General features: G+C 46.6%; 1 protein-coding gene across 2 annotated transcripts in view; it reads right to left on the bottom strand.

The window, feature by feature from the left end:
• Positions 1–23,044, bottom strand: part of SLC9A3 (solute carrier family 9 member A3) — a 162,459-nt gene that overhangs the window by 45,544 nt on the left and 93,871 nt on the right. For both annotated transcript variants that reach the window (XM_075586398.1, XM_075586397.1), the window contains exons 8-9: positions 12,644–12,733; positions 11,942–12,012 (exon numbers count right to left, since the gene is read on the bottom strand). In XM_075586398.1, the coding sequence (XP_075442513.1) occupies positions 11,942–12,012; positions 12,644–12,733 (161 nt within the window). The remainder of the gene's footprint in view (positions 1–11,941; positions 12,013–12,643; positions 12,734–23,044) is intronic.

Below are 23,044 nucleotides of genomic sequence, written 5' to 3'. Positions count from 1 at the left end.
TCTTCAAAGCTCATGGAGAAAAATTCCAAAAACTCTCCAGGAGGCAGTCCTCCGACAGAAGAGACAGACGGATCGTCACCGCCAAAAGGCGCCCAGATATAAAGGTGCGCCGACGAGAATTCTAAAACGCCTTAAACTTGCCTTGAAAATCTTGGGCAAATCTGGGGCTATCACCAACATGACTCAGGTACATGCTGGGTACATGCTGCAACATTTAAGTGACATTTCTGCAGAGACTAATGGCCCATTGGATTAAAACAGCAGGGGTCCCTGGCAGTCCCATTCAGTTTGAATGGGACTGCCAGGGACCCCTGCTGTTAATCCGATGGGCCATTAGTCTGTCTGCAGAAATGTCACTGTAATGTTGCAGCATGTACCCAGCATGTACCCAGCATGTACACAGCATGTACCCAGCATGTACCTGGGTCCTTTTGGTGATTGCCCCAGGTTTGTTTTAAAATACTCGTCGGCACTACAGTAGGCCAGGAGACAAGGTATGGCTATCTTCAAGGAATATATGGTTGAAAACGCCTACGATGAAACTGGCTCCAAGATTCCTGGGGCTCTTTAGCATTTTGAAATGGATTAACCCTGTGGCGTATCGCCGCCAACTGCCTTCATTGATGAGATCCTTTCGTTTTTTCACGTTTCTTTATTGAAACCGGTAGTTCGGAGCTCTCAGTTCCCTGATGTCGTGCCTCATCGTTCTCAATTAAACAATGGTCCATATTTAATATGCATTGGAGCCACCTCCTTTTTGTTAGGGATGTTTAAAAACGTTATCATTAGAATAGCACTTAAAGCAACAATCCAGAGACCTGTCACTGATTTTACGTGTCCCGCTGGTTTCTGATATAAATGCTCCCACAGACATCAATTAATTCTCACTGATAAAAAAGATCACAGATTTCACATACAAAATAAAAAAATATTTAGCCAATAGAATCTCTGATTCTCCAAACTTCTTTAATGTTTTTCTTGTGTGGGTGGGGGGTGGGTATTGTGTGTGGGGGGAGTATTGTATGTGTGTTTTTCTTTTGTGTGTGTGTAGGGGTGGGGGGTATTATATGTGTGGAGATCACTATGTGTGTGGGGGTGAGGGAGTGGGGGGAAAAAAGTGGGGGGAGGGGGTATTGTGTGGGATTAATGTGGGTATTGTGGGGAAAGGGAGGTATTATGTGGGCGTGTGGGGGATGGGGGTATTGTGTGTGTGTATGTGGGGGAGAGGTTATTTTATGTGTGAATGTGTGTGTGTGTGTTTTTTTCTGTGTTTTTGTGTGTGTGGAGAGTATTATGTGTGTTGGGGAAGAGAGGTAGGGGTGTGAGGCAAGAGAGAGGGGGAAGAGAGAGGTGAGGGTGTAAGGAATCGGGGAACACGTCCTCTTCGACATGTTCCCTCCTTACCTGTTGTCTCGCAGTCCTCTACTCTGGCACCAGCATGTCTGCGCACCCCCGCTCTGCTTACAGAGCACGCACGCATGTGCAGATCTTAGAGTGCCACGGAACTTAGCTCCGCCCCCTTGGACGTGCCGTGCTTCTCTCGTGACGTCATGCACTGCTCCCCAGCTGCATGGGAAGTACTTACAGCCCACTTGTCTCCTGCAGCCAATCCTTGACTCCGCGGAGGCCACGACTACATTTCGCCCCTCTTGTGACTGGTTCTTGTGTGCTTTAAATATCCTTCAGTTCCTGTCTTACGTTGCTGAGCATAACTACTGTAGATGTTGCCTTGTGCTTCCACGTCTATTGTGCATTGCTCCCTGTCTTGTGCTTCTCTCTACAGTTAACCCTTCGTGTACCGACCCGGGTTGTACTTGGAAACTCCTGTGGATACTGACCCCGGCTTACCCTCGACTCTGCTGATTTGTCCAACCCTGACCACAGCTACACGGACTACTACTATTCTGACCTCTCCAACCGCAGATCACGGCTATACAAACTTTGACCATTCTAGTCTCTCCAACCCAAGACCTCGGCAAATATCTGGACTGCAACCCAGACTACGTTGACAATTCACCTGCCAGGCATGCTTTCGCTGCTGTGGGTGCGTGGTTAAATACCTCAGTACCGGGGTCCTGTCTTGCTCATGGGCAGCGCAAGCATTAGAGTATGCTCAGCCTAAATGTAGAACCCATCCTTTGTCACTTCCCGAGACTAAGGCTATGTCTGAGTATATACTACAAACAAACACAAAAAGAGCCCAGTTCTACACCCAATGGCAAAAATACACAGTGAAATACCTATATATCTCTATGTCTGCGTATATTCAGGAGAATTTAAAGAGAGGGTTCATTAGAGCTTCATCCTCCCCAGCTGGGTTCTTTTTTTGTTAAGAAGAAGGATGGTTCGCTCCGTCCATGCATAGACTATAGGGGCCATAACAAAATAATCCTGAAGAATCGTTACCCCTTGCCACTCATTTCAGAATTGTTTGATCGTATACAAGGTTCTTCCATTTTTTCTTAACTTGATCTTCGTGGGGTGTACAATCTTATACGTATTCGACAAAGGGACGAATGGAAAACGGCCTTCAATACGACAGATGGCCATTATGAATATTTGCTCTGTAACGCCCCAGCAGTTTTTCAAGAATTCATGAAAGATATTTTTTTAGATGTTCTCAACATGTATGTAATTGTCTATCTCGATGATATTGTAATTTTTTCCAAATCTATTCCCGAGCATATTCAGATCACCAAGTTTGTCCTCTCCTGTCTACGTGAGAATCATCTCTATGCCAAGATGGAGAAATGTATTTTCCACCAAACGTCTACTTCTTTCTTGGGATACATTATCTCTGACAAAGGCATCTCCATGGATCCTGATAAACTCAAAGCAGTTGTAGATTGGCCCCAACCCACTTCTCTCAAGGTGATTCAGTGATTTCTTGGCTTTGCCAATTATTATCATAAATGTATCCGTAATTTCTTCGCTATAGTGGCTCCCATCACTGCCCTGATGAAGAAACATGCGGACACTTCTTCTCCTTGTCTCCTGAAGCATACCAGGCCTTGGAAACTCTTAAGAAGGCGTTAGTCTCTGCTCCCATCTTACACCATCCGGACCCTAAACTTCCTTTCACTTTGTAAGTAGATGCCTTGAATTTTGAAACAGGAGCCATACTCTCACAGAGACAGTCCCCTCGGGATAAGCTACATCCCTGCATTTTTTTTCAAAGAAATTCTCCTCCGCAGAACAAAACTATGATGTTGGCAACAGGGAACTCTTGGCCATCAAACTTGCTTTACAAGAGTGGAGACATCTCCTGGAGGGTACCGAAGATCCAATTTCGATCCTCACGGACCATAAAAATCTGTTATATATCGAGGGTGCTCGTCGACTTCGTTCCCGTCAGGCTCGCTGGGCATTGTTCTTTTCCAGTTTCAATTATATCATTTCCTACATTCCTGGTACTAAGAATCTTAAAGCCGACGCCCTATCCCGTCAATTTTTCAGTGAAGACAGATCTGAAGACATTCCTGAGACCATTCTTCCCACCAAATATATCTACTCAGCGAACTCTTTTGATGTACTAGACAAGACAAGATATTGAAGATGCAGACACTCATCCCTGAGGGTATGGAAGTGCCGGAGGGTTGTTTATTTGCTGTACCTCAATTTCAGCAGACAATCCTTGAGTGTGGTCATTCCTCTAAGTCGGCCGGGCACTAAAAGAACTTCCGATCTGATCAGACGCAACTTGTGGTGGCCTAATATGTTTAAGGATATCAAAGAATTCATCAATTCATGTTCCACCTATGCTCTAAATAAGTCCGCCCGCAATAAGCCATCTGGTCTGCTCCGTCCTCTCTCCATTCCGGACCGACCGTGGATCCACTTCTCAATGGACTTTATTGTTCAGCTTCCTGTTTCTTGTGGGATGAATACTATTCTCATCATTGTGGATAGATTTTCCAAGCAAACCCATTTCATTTTCCTCAGGGGTCTTCCTAATTCTTCCACCCTAGTAGATGTTTATATTAAAGAAATGTTTCATATTCATGGAGTTCCACTCTCTATAGTGTCCGATCGGGGGTCACAGTTCGTCTCGAAATGTTGGCGTGCCTTTGCCCAAAGGTTGAAGATCACTCACCTTTTTTCTTCTGGTTATCATCCCCAAGCCAATAGTCAAACCGAGGGAACAAATCAGTTGGCCCAGTGGAAACTGCAATCCTGGGCCCTGGTAAAGCTTTCTGCAACACTGACCCTAGGCAAATCCCTCCAATCTCACAGAAAAATGTAGATTTGAGTACTATTTGTAGTATAGAAGAAATAATGTTGATATTACTTTATTTTATTTTCATGGTTTTCATTATATGTGAAAAAATGGTACACTGTTTCATAACATACTTTTAAATGAGTTGATACATTGACAACTATATGTATGTACAGATGTAGCAAGACTTACAGTCCTCGCAGTGGGGATTTTCACTGTTCCAGTACAGCTGCAGTGCCGTGTGGCCTGAGGACAGTACATTTCCCAAGAGGATTAACTCTGCCTGGTTCCATGTTTCTGAATGGACACATAACTGTCCAGCCCCCTTGATAATGTAGATTACCAAATATGGCCATATTGCCTCCCCCGCATGATGTAGAGATCCATGTAAGTGTACCCCAGTGTACGCCTGCGTTTTCCCAGAGGCGGGCAGCCTGATGGGGCTCCACAAGAACTGCTTCCCTCTGCACAGGACATGTGCTTGTACTTTGTGGAACGTCAACCCCACACACTGGAATGTTAATGAGCCAAGAGACACAAATAACTTTTTGTTCACAGCTGCAACAGATCAATCTCAACAACCCCAGTGTAGGTCTGCATTGCCCCAAAGGCGAATAGCGTTTGGCACAGCTGAAGGGCAGCCAAAGGGTGTGAGCCGTTGCTGCCATTTGCTGATGTTTGGTGAAGTTAAAGTGATGTTAAAGCTGCTCTATTTCAATCTGAAACTCACAAGCCCTTTATCCCCTGTACCCAATTTTCCAACTTTATCTGTCCATGAAATGTCTGGAATTCACTGTATAACCCTGTTCTTTTAATGTAACCATGTATTTCATATAACGCTGTGCCCAGGACATACTTGAAAATGAGAGGTAACTCTCAATGTATAACGTCCTGGTAAAACATTTTTATAAATAAATAAATAAAAATAAAAAAATATAAGGGCATCTGAGTTTGAATCAGGGGACCTGGTTAAATTCTCGGTGTCGGCTCCTTGTGATCTTGGGCAAGACCCTTTATCTCCCTGTGCCTCAAACATCAAAACAATATATTGTAAGCTCATCTGGGCAGGGACTGTCTGTAAAAATTCAGATGTTCTGCATCTTGTGCACTATACTGTAATTATGAAGCGCTTTGAGTCCCTCTGGGAGAATGTCATGCTGTTCTGCCCGCAGACCAGGTTAGCCCCCATACTGAGGTGGAGAGTGAGTAACCACGCACCCGCAGTAGAGAGAGCGTGCCCGGGGTGTGGATTGGGTTGCGTGGACTAGGCCAGGGGTACCAGGGTAGATAAGGTACTTGCCAGATCTGGGCATAGAAAAGATTCCGTAGTAGGTTCCAAAGCCAAGGGTCGAGGGTAACAGAGTTCCAGGTAGTAGGGGTCAAAGTGCCGTGTTCAAGGGGTACGAGAGGTAAGCATAGTCGAGTGGAAGCCAAGGTCGGGGAGCCAGAGAGGGTTGGTAGACGAGCCGGATCGGTAACGAAGCTGAAACAGAGAGAGAGAGCAAGGCACAGTATCCAACAGCCCTAGGCAGACGAACTATGCAGAGCGATGTTGGAGAGGAATCACAGGGGTAATAAAATGAGGAGGAGCAATGGGAGGAGGGGGCAGAGCAGAGGCAAGCCCAGGAGCCCTTTGTGATATGGCAGGGGTTAATGTCCGTGTTTGTTGCATGTGCACAGTATGAGGGCGTGAGACTAAGAGCTGAGACGACCGGAGGGCAGAGCTACACTGCTTGTGCAGGGAATAAATTAAGTAGTGTGGCACGCCCCCTGTAATGGAAGTGGGCGCGCGTCCGGCAGTGATGTTGGCAGTGTGGGAGAGCCGCGGGGGGGCGGAGGAACGGGCCGCGATCCAGAGCAGGGGTGGAGGAGATCGCAGCCAGCGGGAGAGGTAGGGAAGGGCAGCGCCGAGGATGGCGTGTGCCCAGATTCCTGACAGAACCCCCCCCTCGAGGATCGGACTCAGGACGATCCACCCAAGATTTGTGGGGAAACTTGCAATGAAAGCGTCTGAGCAACACAGGAGCATGAATTTGGTCCACAGGAACCCAGGATCGTTCTTCCTGTTCATACCCCTTCCAATGTACCAGGAATTGTAAACAACCTCTGGAAAAATGGGAATCCAGGATGACCTGAACCTCAAACTCATGTTGCCCTTGTATGGAGATGGGTTTAGGCCTTGGATCTTTGGACGGAAAGCGGGTGCTCTGGGTGTAGGGTTTGAGCAACGAAACGTGGAATGCTGTGGGTATCTTCATGGTCGGAGGAAGTCTTAAGCGATATGTGACTCGGTTGATACGCTCGAGAATCTCGAAGGGTCCCAGGAATTTTGGTGCCAATTTCGTGGTGGGGGTATTCAGGTGGATGTTTTTGGCAGAGAGCCACACCTTACTCCCCGGTTTGAATTCAAGTGCTTCCTGACAATGCCGCTCGGCTTGAAGTTTGTACCTTTGGGAGGCATCAGCAAGAATAGAGTGAATTCTCTTCCAGGAGTCTTGAAGAACGGATACCCAAGAGTCGGCTGCTGGTACCCCTGAGGAAATACTGGAGATGGGAAGATAAGCGGGGTGAAAGCCATAGTTCGCAAAAAATGGGGATACTTGGGTAGATTCATTCTTGTGTGAATTGATCGCGAATTCTGCCCAGGGTAGTAAATCAGTCCAATCGTCGAGGGTCTCGGATACAAAACATCTTAGGTATTGCTCCAGATTTTGGTTCATCCTCTCAGTCTGCCCATTGGTTTGCGGGTGATAACCGGAGGAGAAGGAGAGGGAGATACCGAGTGATTTGGAGAAGGCCCACCAAAATTTAGAGACAAACTGAGAACCCCTATCGGAGACAATGGACGTGGGAATACCGTGGAGTCTAAGGACTTCTTTGGCTAAAATGTCCGCCAGAACTGGAGAAGAAAGAAGAGCTTTGAGCGGGACGAAGTGCGCCTTTTTTGTGAACCGGTCCACAATGACGAGAATGGTGGCTATACCCTTGGAGGGTGGAAGTTCGACTATAAAATCCATGGAAATGTGTGTCCATGGACGTTCGGGGATGGGTAACGGAAGTAGAAGACCCGAAGGCTTGTGTCGAGCGGTCTTATTTTGGGCGCATATTGAGCAGGCACTAGTGAACTCCTGAACCTCTCTACCCATCTTGGGCCACCAGAAGGTTCTTTGGATGAGATCCAGAGTTTCTTAAAACTGGGATGCCCCGCAGTCCTAGAAGAGTGCCCCCACTCCAGAATTTTCCGATGGAATTGCGGCGATGCGTAGAAAGTACCATCCGGAATTTCTAAGCCCCTGGGAATTTGAGATTGAGCCGTGATAATTTTGTCCAGGATATCAAATGAAGTAGCGGAAATGATGAATTCGGGTGGTAGAATGGTCTCGGGAATCTCTTCCGACCTGTCTTCTGGGGAGAATTGCCGAGACAGGGCATCGGCTTAAACATTCTTGGTACCGGGTATATAGGATAGAACGTAATTAAATCTCGAAAAGAATAGTGCCCACCAGGCCTGCCGCGACCCCAACCGGCGAGCTCCTTCTATATATAAGAGGTTTTTGTGATCCGTAAGGATGGAAATAGGTACCCGAGTACCCTCAAGCAGGTGTCGCCATTCTAGAAGAGCCATTTTGATGGCCAAAAGCTCCCTGTTCCCGACATCATAGTTTCTCTCGGCCAGAGAAAATTTATTCGAGAAAAACCCGCATGGGTGTAATGTGTCTTGAGGTCCCGTTCTTTGAGAGAGTACAGCACCGTCTCCATACTCGGAAGCATCCACCTCGAGGATGAAAGGGAGGGAAGTGTCCGGATGCCGCAGAATAGGTGCAGAAACGAAGGTACGTTTGAGGGTCACGAAAGCAGAGATAGCCTCAGACGGCCAAATGGAGGGATTAGCTCCTTTTTTAGTGAGATCAGTAATGGGGGCCACTATGGAGGGAAAACCACGGATGAACTTTCTATAGTAATTAGAGAATCCGAGAAAGCGTTGAATGGCTTTAAGCATACCGGGCTGGGGCCATTCCATTATGGCCTTCAGTTTCTCGGGATCCATGCTGAAACCCTTGTCAGAGATAATGTAACCTAAGAAGGCTGTGGACTTCTGGTGGAAAAGACATTTCTCTAATTTAGCAAAGAGATGGTTAAGGCGAAGACGGGTGAGAACAAGCCTAGTGTGTTGTACATGTTCTTGAAGGGTTTTTGAAAAGATAAGGATGTCGTCTAAATAGATGATCACGAAGACATTAAGTATGTCTCGGAAGACCTCGTTCATAAAGTCCTGGAACACGGCTGGGGCATTGCAAAGGCCAAAGGGCATGACAAGGTACTCATAGTGCCCGCTGCGGGTATTAAATGCGGTCTTCCACTCGTCCTCCTCTCGAATGCGGATGAGATTGTACGCCCCCCTAAGATCGAGCTTAGAAAAAATGGTGGATCCTTGCAGTCTGTCAAACAACTCGGAGATGAGAGGAAGCGGGTAGCGATTTTTGACCGTTATGCGATTGAGGCCCCTGTAATCAATACAAGGTCGGAGCATACCGTCTTTCTTTTTGACGAAGAAGAACCCTGCACCAGCATGGGAGGTAGAATGCTTTATTAAACCTTTCTGGAGGTTCTCCTGGATGTAGTCCGCCATGGCAGTGGTCTCAGGAACAGACAGAGGATATGTCTTGGATTTGAGCAAGATTGCCCCTGGGACCAGATCGATGGGGCAGTCGTATGAGCAATGCAGAGGTTAGAGGTTGGAGTAGGTCTTACTGAAGACATCTTGGAAATCAGCGTATACCTCAGGAAGAGGGATGAGTAGGAGGTATCTCCAACCCAGCAAGAAGGGTAGTGGAACGGACTTGTTCTGAGGGATTCTGCCACTGGATGGGTACTTGATCTGTCCAATCAATGCGCGGGTTATGCCTTTGTAACCAGGGCAGGCCGAGGATAACATGGACCACCGAGGAGTGAAAAACATTGAACGAGAGACGTTCGCAATGACCATCCTTTGTAGCCAAGGTCCAGCGAGATGAAGGCCGGGTGTAAAGGGCGCCCGTCAATGGCCTCTAATCCTATGGGAGACCTCTTCTCGACCAGGGGAATGTTGTTCAGAATAGAAAAACTCTGGTCTATGAAATTTCCTCCCAATCCCGCATCGAGGAAGGCAGAGGTGGAAACAGGGAAATCCATACCCTCCAGGGTAACCGGTAACATAACCCTCTTGGGCAATTCTTTCTTGGAAAGGGGGCGAGAAGAGACCATACCCAGGGAGAGCCCCACATTACTCACTGGGTATCCTCGTTTCCCGGCTTCAAAGGACATACGCGTATCAGATGTTCTGAGGACCCACAGTTAAAGCAAAGGCCCTCGTTCCTTCGACGAGACCTCTCCGCACCCCGAAGTTGCTGACTGCCAATCTCCATTGGTTCGGAAGTATCTGGAGGTGGTAAGATAGCCGGGGGATTCCTGAAAGGCATAGAAGGAAGCGGAAAGGAAACATGAGTGACAAACCGGGGACGCTGGCGTTCTTGAGGTCTCTGTTGCAGATGCTGGTCTACCCGTATACACTGGGAAATCAATCCCTCCATAGTCTCCGGCCGAGGTTGCGTCGCGAGTTCATCCTTCACCGACTCGGACAGTCCCTGCCAGAAAACAGCAACCAGAGCCTCTTCGTTCCACCGTACCTCTGCCGCGATGGTCCGAAATTCCAAGGCGTACTTCGCTACGGACCTACGACCCTGAGACAGGTACATCAAAGAAGAGGAAGCCGAATCCGAGCGGGACGGGGTGTCGAACACCTATTGAAATTCCCTCTTGAAGCAGGGGTAATCAGTGGTAAGTTCCGGCCGTACATCCCAGATAGGGGAGGCCCAGGACAAGGCACTTCCTGTCAAAAGAGAAAAAATGTAGCCCACCTTGGCGCGGCCCGTGGTGAAGTGACTAGGGGACAATTCGAATTGGATTTCACATTGAGTCAGGAAGTCTCGACATGCATGTGGGTCTCCGGAGTATGGTTTGGGTGCTGGAATCTTTGGTTTCGTGGTGGTAGCCCCTTCACGGATGGGTGGGGTTAAGAGCGGGGTGCGTGGTACTCTGGGAGGATTCTCCTGGAAGGTTAGGTTAGAAAGCTGCTGCGTGAGGGTGGCTACTTGGTCTCCTAGACTCTGACAGTGTTGTGCCAGAGCCGTCAGTATTTGATTCATATCAAGGGGAGGGTCTACGTCGTTTGGGCTCTGCATAATGTCACGCTGTTCTGCCCGCAGACCAGGTTAACCCCCTATACTGAGGTGGAGAGTGAGTAACCACGCACCCGCAGTAGAGAGCGTGCCCGGAGTGTGGATTGGGTTACGTGGACTAGGCCAGGGGTACCAGGGTAGATAAGGTACTTGCCAGATCCGGGCATAGAGAAGATGCCGTAGTAGGTTCCAAAGCCAAGGGTCGAGGGTAACAGAGTTCCAGGTAGTAGGGGTCCAAGTGCCGGTTCAAGGGGTACGAGAGGTAAGCGTAGTCGAGTGGAAGCCGAGGTCGGGGAGCCAGAGAGGGTTGGTAGATGAGCCGGATCGATAACGAAGCTGAAACAGAGAGAGAGAGAGCAAGGCACAGTACCCAACAGCACTAGGCAGACGTTGGAGAGGAATCACAGGGGTAATAAAGTGAGGAGGATCAATGGGAGGAGGGGGCAGAGCAGAGGCAAGCCCAGGAACCCTTTGTGATAGGGCAGGGGTTAATGTCCGGGTTTGTTGCAGGTGCACAGTATGAGGGCGTGAGACTGGGAGCTGAGACGGCCGGAGGGCGGAGCTACACTGCTTGTGCAGTGAATAAATTAAGTCGTGTGGCGCGCCCCCTGTAATGGAAGCGGGCGCGCGTCCGGCAGTGACGTTGGCGGCATGTGGGAGAGCTGCAGGAGGGCGGAGGAACGGGCCGCAATGCAGAGCGGGGCGGAGGAGACCGCAGCCAGTGGGAAAGGTAGGGAAGGGCAGCGCCGAGGACGGCGTGTGCCCAGATTCCTGACAGAGAAATACCGTTATTATTCTTATCTACGTCATCCAGGGTGAACAAAATACAGTACAGCCCTGCATTTCATACTTTCAGTGCTTTGGAGACATAGAGCCAGATGAAGAGACGGCTGCAGTCTGCTGTGCAGATCTTCTAAAAGGTGAGTATCTGTCTTCTCTCTCTGCAGATGGCCCATTCAAGCAAAGAATCAACGCTGCGGGGTCGCATGCAAAAGCATGGAAGCCCGCAGTGTTATTCTTTCCAGGCCACAAAACTTGCTGTACTTCTGATTGCAATCGAGCTGGGACCGGAACCCAATTTTCTGAATTTATATTCCTCATCACAAGGACAGTAAGTCTTGCTACATCTGTATGTGTCTTTTTTACATAGCGTCTCACAGCAGTACTATACTGTACATGATATAATTATATAACACATAATGGGAATAAGTGTTTGAGACATAAAAGTAACATTAGGGAAAAGGTGTCATTGCCCGAGAGCTTAAATTCTAAGTGGTAAGTGGGGAGAACTTACAGAGACAGTAGGAGGTTGCTCTGGTAAGTGCCTCTGCAAGGGCACTAGGTTGATGTAGTAGTTGTATAGTATCAGCCCCGGAGATACCCAAATGCTATATATCTCTATACAATGTAGCTTATTTTTTCAGCAAACATGAACTTTTGTTTTAATGTATTTCAGATTACTTATGTTTACTGTGCATGAAGTTACATCCAATAAAATGTTACTTACTTATCCCTCATAGTATTGTGTCCAACTTGCCCAGAAATGTCTTCAATCGCAGAGCAGATGTGGTCAAATGCCTTGAAGAAAAATACAGATATCTACATTTGCTACTCTTATTTAACCTAAATAACGTTTTTGTTTTTCATAGCTAATATATAATGTAATCTAATAACAATTTATAAAATATTATTATATATAATCAGTTACAATTTGGCAGTAGCTTAGCAATTTGTAATCCTCCAGACTCGAAATCTATTTGTAACTTTAATGTTTTACATGTTTCTACAGTATCTGTATGGCCTGATTATGACCAGTTTATTGAAAAAAGGAGACCTATATCATACTGATTATGCTGCTAATGATTCATTTGTGGAATTTAATCAATTTTCATAAATCAAATTTAGATTGCTAGTCTTTTTTAATGCCAATTTGTAACCCTGTAAATGCTGCCAGCTTGATAAATGTAATTTGAAAAAACAAACAAAACAAATACAAAATAAATTACAATATGATAAAGAAAAAAAACTACCAGCAGCAGCCCACTTAACTTAATTTTCCACAATGTAAGATAATTTACTTAAATGAAAGAAGAAAAACAGTTGTAGGAGTTAATGTACCATTTTGTTCAAGCCACTTTAAGTACTCTTTGAACTCGTATTCTAATTCGTACACAATGCAATGCAAGACTACAAAAACAATTGACCTTACTCTGCCATGAAGTTTCTCATTAATTTTTCTCTCTCGATGCTCACTTCTCTTCACTTTTAACCACTGCACCAAAGGTTTAATTGTTAATCCCTGTTTAAACAGAATAAAATGTACAGTATAATATTGATTAGAGGGAATGAAACAAAGAACAGTCTAAACATTCAAGACATACCGTAATAGTCATTTATCAACAATAAAGGCATATATAATGTTATCATACCCAAAGTAATGCCATAAAGCATGCTTTATGTAGAGATCAAATCGTATCAAATCAAAAAGTAGCTATTGTGAAATTAATAAAGGCAATCTTCACATTCTGCTACATTTAATAATCAACATAGTAAATAAAACATAACATGTGGAATTCATTGCCCATGGAGACTGTGATGGTAGATACAATAGATATCTTCATAAAAAGGTTGGACATCTTTTCAGAATGAAAAGGTATAAAGGGATATACCAAATAAGTAAACATGGGAAGGATGTTGATCCATGGAATAATCTGGTTGCCAATTCTTGGAGTCAGGGAGGAATTTATTTTTTCCACTTATGTGATATCATTGGATGATATTTCACTGGGGTTTTTTGTTTGCCTTCCTCTCGATCAACATACTGTAAGTAGGGATATAGGATAAAGTGTCTGACGTCTAAATTTAGCATGCAGTAGGTTGAATTTGATGAACATATGTCTTTTTTCAACCTCATCTACTATGTAGACAAAAGAGAACACAAAGGGCCTCATTCAGAGAAGGTTGATAAAAATTATCGCCAGGGCATTTAAAATGCCATTTTTTGGGTGGTTGCTATCACGGTATTCAGAAAGCCTCGATTACCTGTGATAGCAAAATTCCCAAAATGGGCGAGTTGCTGCCAGTGAGAGCATCGAGCCTCTGAAAAGGCCTAAACCGGCGATTCATTTCTGCTGCAGAGAGAGCGGCTCTGAGAGAGCCGCCTCTCACAGCAGAAATGTTGCCCGAAAATTAATTATTTTAATATAAATTTCTTTCATAGTGTAGATGTGCAGGGGGTCTCCGGAGCTGAACCGCGTTGGTTTCAGGTCCAGGGACCCCCTGCTTCCCGAGATACAGGCACCTTTATGGGGTGCTGGTATCTCCTATGCAAGGAAATGTCCCGGTCACGTGACACGGGACATTTCAATGCAGAGGGATACCGGCACCCCATAAGGGGCATGTATCTTGGGAAGCAGGGGGTCCCTAGACCTGAAACCAATGCGGTTCAGCTCCGGAGACCCCCTGCACATCTACACTATGAAAGAAATGTATATTTAAAAACAAGGTACATGAGATTCCTGTTTCCCCTGGAGTCGAGGGCCACCGCTTTTAATGGTAAGTAATATATTCAATGTTTGTAAATGTCTCTTTTTACAGATTTTTTCATTGGATGTGTTTTTTGTTTTTTTTGGGGGGAGGCACATTGACTGATAATATATTAATCTGTACCACTTTAGGGTACAGATTAATACATTATTATGACAATATTTGGGGGGCATTTGTGGCTTGGTATTGCTGTTGGCTTTTTTAATTTCAGTTTCTTATGTGGATGTCATTGTTGTTTTTTTTCCTGCTTAATGGTAATACAATGTTTGCGATTGGTGTTCGTTTTTAGTTAATGTTGTATTATGTTAGCTAATGCGTTTTATGGTTATTTCAGATATTGTTTGAATTTATTTCTTTGTATTTTAATGTTTACATTAATTCATGAATGTTGTAGTAATTAATTGGTTTGATTGGTTAGTGTTACTATTAATTATGAGTTGGTTTAGTAATAATGTGGTTGGATTGGTTACTTAATAAAATAATTCAGAGTTGTTTTAGGAATTAATTGTTTTGATTGGTTAATGGTTTAATTAATTCATTGTTGATGTTGTTATTGCTTGTATTCATTGGATTAGTTGGCTACTGTTTTTATTTAGTGAAGTATGTTTTTTTGGAGTTTAGTTATGTTTTATTATTGTGTGTCTTGTGTATTAATGTATTGTAATTAGGGTGCCCATTGAGTGCTATAGAGGCTTATCATGCCCATATTATTATTATATGGGTATGATGTACCACTATACTACTCAATGGGTACAGGGTGGGTATAGTCAGTCCGGGGTGGGTGCTTAGGCCTCATGAATGGGTGAAGGGGGTATTAGCCCATAGGATGGGTGTCTAGACCTTGCAGGTGGGTAGCGGTTGGGTTAACCCCTTTATTACCTTAGCAGTATTAGTGTTGGTAATGAAGGTAATGAAGGGGTTAAGTCCCCCCGCAACCCCCCCCCGCAAGGCCTAAACAGCCACCAAGGGCCAAATTCCCCCTTCACCCACCCTCGCTAGCCACAGTAAGCCTGGCATAGGTGTTTAACCCCTTCATTGCCTTAGCGGTTTGCCGCTAAGGTAATGAGGTTGCTGTAAATGCATTTTTCCTGCATCGGATGCATGCTGGGTGGCTATGGTGCTTATATTAATGGCTATCAGCTCCGGAGACCCCCGGCATCAATCCAAGGCAGGAAAAGGGTCTGATTTTTTCAAAGTCCCGACACATCGCAGCTCATCGAGGCATCTCCCCACCAATTGACCTAAATTTTGAGGTGAATTGGATTTGGGAGAAGATCGCCTTTTAGGGCTGCGATAGGCGGCAACAACCGACTCGCGGGTACTAGAATCGCGCGAGTTTATGATCTTTCCGAAAATGGTCGATAAGCGGCTGATCGCCGCTCAATTGGCGATTTTCTTTTGATCATAAGATTTTGCATCGATACAGGCCGTTATTGAGCACTTATCGAGGCTTACTTAATACGAGTAGCCATTTTGGTCGATAAGTGCTCGATAAGGGCCTTATCGAGGCTTTCTAAATGAGGTCCAAAGTCTTTGGCGCAGGTGAGGAGAATATCTACCACTTCTGAGCTAGTTTATATAATAGTCCAGTCACATTGGAAATCTTTGTGATGGTTAAACTCCTCTGCGATGTTACAACACTGCAAATAGAGAGAGAAAGAAGACCATTGCGCAGTAACTTCTTATACTCAGGGTGTTTGAATAACCCCCACAAAATGATTTTGTGGGGGTTATTCAAACACCCCGCGTATAAGAAGGTACTGCACAATGGTCTTCTTTCTCTCTCTACTTGCAGTGTTGTAACATCGCAGAGGAGTTTAACCATCACAAAGATTTCCAATGTGACTGGACTATTATATACACCGGCTCAGAAGTGGTAGATATTCTCCTCACCTGCGCCAAAGCCTTTGTGTTCTCTTTTTTCTCAATAAGTTTACAAGTCTTTTTTAGATAGATTTGAAGTTTAGTCTTTTGGCTGCCAATCCTATGTATTGTATGCCATCTGTGGGATTTTAGCAACATATTTATCATTTATTGTATGATTGTTAACACTGTTATTGTGGCACGGTTCTTATACCATTCCTTGGTTAGATTCATACACATTTTCAGTTTAGATGCAATGGGGCCGATTCACTAAGCTCCGTTAAGTGGCTTTAAGAGCGCAAAGTTCCCTTTAAGACCGATAAGGCTGCAGTGAGATTCACTATGCAGTGATAACTGCGCTTTATCACTCTTAAAAGGGCTTTTTTTAGCCTTCGGCGCAAAATGTGCACGATCAGGCTATTGCGCTGCTTTTTGCCAGTACAGGAGATTCACTAAGCAGCGCTAAGTGAATCGGCCTTAAAAAACACGCCTAACAAACGCGCCAGCTAAAGACAGGCGCAAAAGGAGCTGGACTTAGAAAATATTTCTTTGTTTACCTTTTTGCAGGCACACCATCCTTACAACAGGCCCGCGGATGTCCCCGGCTGACCCCGCGGGGGTCCCCGGGTGATCCCCGCGGGACTACGGGGGTCCCCGGGTGTATCCGGGGGGGGGTGTCCGGCGGTGCCCGCGGCTGTCCGCGGGCCTGCGGTACCAATGGTGTGCCCCAAAAAAATAAACAATACTATAAAAAATACCCCCACCCCTAACACATATACTACAGTAATGGGCAAAATTATTATTATCCACATATGGATAATAATGCATTTGCCCATTAAATATACATTAATCACAACAAATACAATAAATACATTTTGTACTCACCCTTGACCAGCACCCACGATGAAGGCCATCCTCACCGTCCATACACTCGGGTGCTGAAAAATATACACAAGAAGAAAAAGAGCCAAACTAATGTCCCCTAACCCCTTAATGACCTTAGAGGTTATTAACCACTACAGTCATTAAGGGGTTAAGCCACCCTGACCCGATACCCACCCTTCATCATGTATGTATGTATGTATGTATGTATGTATGTATGTATGTATGTATCTATATATATATATATATATAGATATATATATATATAAATATATAATAAAAAATAAATAGACGATACCGTTCTGTGGCTAACAAAATGCTTTTATTTGTGCGAGCTTTTGAGATACACTGATCTCTTCTATAATATTAATATATATATATATATATATATATATATATATATATATATATATATATATATATATATATATATAATACTGAGTTAAGTTATGGTGAGTAAAAAAAAGTGACAAAAACCCTCTACAGGAAAGCAAATATGCAAATACAGCTGTATGCCCATCTGCATGTCTTAGGCAGGTCTGCAACCCCACCTTTCCTAGGGAACCATGTTAAAAATGGTTTTTGAGGCAAAAAGTGACACTGTGTGCTCATTTGCATGTCATTTCCCAGAATCCCTTGCTGCAGTGGAAGTGCTGTATGCTGGGTGATAATGGGGAAAGGTGGGGTTACAGACCTGCCTAAGACATGCAGATGAGCATACAGTTGTATTTGCATATTTGCTTTCCTGTGGAGGGTTTTTGTCACTTTTTTTACTCACCATAACTTAACTCAGTATTATGGTAATGCCTATCCCATAGCCTCTTTGCATACCCATTTAAAATCAACCCCAAACTGATGAGACCCATAAAGGTCAAAACAGCTGTCTGTGGGTGTTTTTTTGGGTATGCACCTTAACCCTGGCTGTGCTCAAAGCTGTGACCATGCAGCAAGCTTAAGCCTATAGGGAACCATGTTAAAATGGTTTTTGAGGCAAAAAGTGACACTGTGTGCTCATTTGCATGTCATTTCCCAGAATCCCTTGCTGCAGTGGAAGTGCTGTATGCTGGGTGATAATGGGGAAAGGTGGGGTTGCAGACCTGCCTAAGACATGCAGATGAGCATACAGTTGTATTTGTATATATATATATATATATATATATATATATATATATATATATATATATATATATATATATATATATACTGTATATGCATGATTAACCAATATACAAATAAATGTTTAAGGATATACTGTACATGCCGAAATACAAATCTCTCCCAATATCAAACAGCACCAAGCAAAATCAATATCTAAGAAATGCAAATATATATATATATATATATATATATATATATATATATATATATATATATATATATATACAGTGTTCGACAAATCACCCAAAAATCTACTCGCCCAACCAAAAAATCTACTCGCCACCTAGTCCCGCCCCCAACCTCGCTTTAAAATAAAATATATAAATAAAATACATTTAATAAATTCCTAGTCAGAACAACATTCGTTTTTGACATAAATGTATTTATTGTATTACATTATACTACAATTCGTCCTGGTTACGTGTGTGTGTGTGTGTGTGTAAATGTCGGATCTAGAAATAAAAGCCAATTGTGAATGACTAGTTTCCTGAACACCTTAACCAGTGTCTTGACGTCCCCGCTTCACAATATCTAAAGCAGCAATCCCGCCTGGGATCTTACCTGATCCGCAGTCCCTCAATGTCCAGGTACCCACATTCCCCCAATGTTATACATTCGAGGGGAGGTGTTCCTTACTTATCTTCTGTCTTAGGGGGGGTGGGGGTTCCGATGTCTTCCGTGTGAAGCTTGAGTCAGATCTGGAAGAAAGCAGTAGAGGTTATTTCGGTGTAGTATAGGGCAGTTAAGCTATATAGGGTAAATAAGAGATGAGATTGTGGGGGAGAGAGAGAGAGAGTGTGGGGGAGAGAGAGAGAGAGTGAGAGAGAGTGTGGGGGAGAGAGAGAGAGAGTGTGGGGGAGAGAGAGAGAGTGTGGGGGAGAGAGAGAGAGAGAGAGAGAAAGAGAGTATGGGGGGGAGAGAGAGAGTGTGGGGGGGGAGAGAGAGAGAAAGAGAGAGTGGGGGGGAGAGAGAGAGTGTGGGGGGAGAGAGAGTGTGGGGGGGAGAGAGAGTGTGGGGGGGAGAGAGAGAGAGTGTGGGGGGGAGAGAGAGAGTGTGGGGGGGAGAGAGAGAGTGTGGGGGAGAGAGAGAGAGTGGGGGGAGAGAGAGAGTGTGGGGGGGAGAGAGAGTGTGTGGGGGAGAGAGAGAGTGTGGGGGGGAGAGAGAGTGTGGGGGGAGATAGAGTGTGGGGGGGAGAGAGTGTGGGGGGGAGAGAGTGTGGGGGGGAGAGAGTGTGGGGGGGAGACACAGAGGAAGTGACCCACAGAAGGGGGAAACGGTGGGTGACACACAGAGGGTGGGTGATACACAGAGAGAGAGGGTGGGTGACTGGGTGGGTGACTGGCTGGGTGGGTGACTGGCTGGGTGACTGGCTGGGTGGGTGACTGGGTGGGTGGGTGACTGGGTGGGTGGGTGAGTTGACTGGGTGGGTGGGTGGGTGGGTGACTAGGTGGGTGGGTGACTGGCTGGGTGGGTGACTGGCTGGGTGACTGACTGACTGGCTGGGTGACTGACTGACTGGCTAGGTGACTGACTGACTGACTGGCTGGGTGACTAACTGGCTGGGTGACTGACTGGCTGGCTGGGTGACTGACTGGCTGGCTGGGTGACTGGCTGGCTGGCTGGGTGACTGACTGGCTGGCTGGGTGACTGACTGGCTGGCTGGGTGACTGACTGGCTGGCTGGGTGACTGGCTGGCTGGCTGGGTGACTGACTGGCTGGCTGGGTGACTGACTGGCTGGCTGGGTGACTGACTGGCTGGCTGGGTGACTGACTGGCTGGCTGGGTGACTGACTGGCTGACTGGGTGACTGACTGGCTGGCTGGGTGACTGACTGCCTGGCTGGGTGACTGACTGACTGGCTGGCTGGGTGACTGACTGGGTGACTGACTGGCTGGGTGAGTGACTGGCTGGGTGACTGACTGGCTGGGTGACTGACTGGCTGGGTGACTGACTGGCTGGGTGACTGACTGGCTTGGTGACTGACTGGGGGGGTGACTGACTGACTGGGGGGTGACTGACTGACTGGGGGGGTGACTGACTGACTGGCTGGGTGACTGGCTGACTAGTTGGGTGACTGACTGACTGGGGGGTGACTGACTGGGGGGTGACTGACTGACTGGGGGGCTGACTGACTGACTGGGGGGTGACTGACTGACTGGGGGGGTGACTGACTGACTGGGGGGGTGACTGACTGACTGACTGGCTGGGTGACTGACTGGCTGGCTGGGTGACTGACTGGCTGGCTGGGTGACTGACTGGCTGGCTAGATGACTGACTGGCTGGCTGGGTGACTGACTGGCTGGCTGGGTGACTGACTGGCTGGCTGGGTGACTGACTGGTTGGGTGATTGACTGGCTGGGTGACTGACTGGCTGGGTGATTGACTGGCTGGGTGAGTGACTGGCTGGGTGACTGACTGGCTGGGTGACTGACTGGCTGGGTGACTGACTGGCTGGGTGACTGACTGACTTGGTGACTGACTGAGTGGGTGACTGACTGACTGACTGGGGTGGTGGTGACTGGCTGACTGGGGGGTGACTGACTGGGGGGGTGACTGACTGGGGGGGGTGACTGACTGGGGGGGTGACTGACTGGGGGCAGTTACCTCTGGTGTCACACACGTACTCCCATACACACATACACACACACTCCCATATACACACACACGCACACACACCCATATATACACACACACACACACACACACACACACACACACACACACACACACACACACACACACACACACACACACACACACACACACACACACACACACATATATACACACACACACACACACACACATATATATACACACACCCATATATACACACACACACACACACCCATACAGTATATACACACACACCCATATATACACATACAAGCACACACGGGGGGGCGGGGGAAAGGCCGCGACCACCACGCTCCTCCCCCACCCACCCGCACCCATCTCCCGCTCGTGGGGGGGGAGCAGGCCGACATCCCCCCCATACCTCACGCGGGCGTAGTGGAAGCTTTGGGGAGGTGGAGAGGTGGCAGGGTGGGTGGGAGTCATGTGACGGGCGCCCAACGGGACAGTCAGCCCTGCCGTGGCCGCCACTGCCCTGCTCCTTCCGTCGCCATGTCCCGCAGTGCACAGGCAAACAGGTATGCACCATTAAGCTAGTCAGCCCGGTATCCCCCCCCCCACCTCATGCGGCGGCTGCGCCGTCATGAAGTTAGCTGGCGGGTAGGCACCTGGTGAGGGAGGCACGTGGTGAGAGTGCCCCCCCCCACGACAACCAGACTGCAGCAGTGGGGACCTCCCATCCTGGGCAGCGATCGGTGGATCGAGGGACAGGAGGAGGGGTAGGGGACAGGAGGAGGGGAAGGGGACAGGAGGAGGGGGACAGGAGGAGGGGAGGGGGAGGGGACAGGAGGAGGGGAGGGGGAGGGGAGCAGGAGACCAGAGAGGTAACGCAAAGGCGCGTACTGGCGGGAAAGGGCATGAGCAGAGGGTCGCGGTGGTGAGAAGGGAGCCATGTGGGGACCAGGGGGATCGCACGGGTTTGCTTGCAGGGAAGGAGCAGAGGGGCCGCAGCATGGGGAGTACTTACCCTCCAACAGATCTCCAGGCTGAAAGAATGGCCGCTCGTTGGGGGCGGGCTCATATAGAGCCTGGCCGCGCGCCCACAAAGCCTGGGAGCGCGCGCCAATCAGCTGTCAGGTAGGGGGAGTTTTTTTTTTGTCAGCGCGAGCAGGGAAATTTAAAAAAACAAACACGTGTGCTGCTTGGGCCAATATTTACTCGCCCGGAGGTTAAATCTACACGCCCCGGGCGTGTAAATGTATATGATTGTCGAACACTGTATATATATATATATACATACATACATACATACATACATACATACATGATGAAGCCACTGTACAAATAAATGGGTGAAGGGTGGGTATCGGGTCAGGGTGGCTTAACCCCTTAATGACTGTAGCGGTTAATAACCGCTAAGGTCATTAAGGGGTTAGGGACATTAGTTTAGCTCTTTTTCTTCTTGTGTATATTTTTCAGCACCCGATTGTATTGACGGTGAGGAAGATGAGGATGGCCTTCATCGTGGGTGCCGGACAAGGGTGAGTACAAAATGTCTTTATTGTATTTATTGTGATTAATGTATATTTAATGGGCAAATGCATTATTATCCATATGTGGATAATAGTAATTTTGACCATTACTGTAGTGTGTATGTGTTAGGGGGTGGGGGGGATGTGTGTTGTATATAGCAATGTTTATTGGGGGCAATTGTCCCCAATAAACATGCTATTATGCCTTAACCCCTTCATTGGTAATGAAGCTGCTTTAATGTATTTTTATGAATAGTGTGCGGGAGCAGGGGGTCCCCTGCGCAGAACCGCATTGATTTGTGGCTCAGGGACCCCCTGCTTCCCAAGTTACAGGCCCCGGTAAGGGGCATCGGATGCCAGTGTCGCCGCCATCTTTATAGAGCCCACATCGCGTCTTGGACGCTATAAAGATGGTGCCCCCATTATGGGGTGCAGGTCAGGAGACCCCCTGCTCATGTACACTAGTATTAAAAATCATATTTGTACAGCATGATCGCCTGTAAGAGCCGTGCATTGAGACTCAGAGTCTCCATGCAGTTCTTACAGGCTGCTTTGTTTATAATAGTTATCGTGTTATCTAACTTTAAGCACGATATCAGGTGGGGAAGAAGGTGATCGCGCGATATGGCCCTTTTGGGCAAGGCAGGCTGAAAACGCACCAAACAGCCTTAGTGAATAGCGCTTATGGCTTCACCCTTTTTCGGTCGAGCGATGTAATCCATTTCAGCGCTAATTAACGTAGCTTAGTGATTCGGCCCCAATGTGTCTATATATTCTAATATCACTAGCTTTGTCTGTATAGGTAGCCCAGGTAATTTATGCACTTATTCTTTGTGTGTAGTGACAGGGCGTTTGTTCACTTGGTCCACAAGTTTTAACCATTTAGTGGTAATTTGGTAATTTAGTCACTTAACATTGGGTGGATTATCATAGTTTTAAGATCACATATTATTAGAGTTAGTTAGCTCTTATTGCGTTGGTAATTTAATTAATCCAGCATTTTTTAGGTTAGAGCGCTTTATTGTGTAATTAGTCACTTTTTCTTAATTTATCTA

Source organism: Ascaphus truei, chromosome 2 (genome assembly GCF_040206685.1).
Source record: "Ascaphus truei isolate aAscTru1 chromosome 2, aAscTru1.hap1, whole genome shotgun sequence".
NCBI lineage: Eukaryota > Metazoa > Chordata > Amphibia > Anura > Ascaphidae > Ascaphus > Ascaphus truei.
The sequence above is the reverse complement of the archived record's forward strand: the minus strand, read 5'-3'. Positions and strand labels throughout refer to the sequence as shown.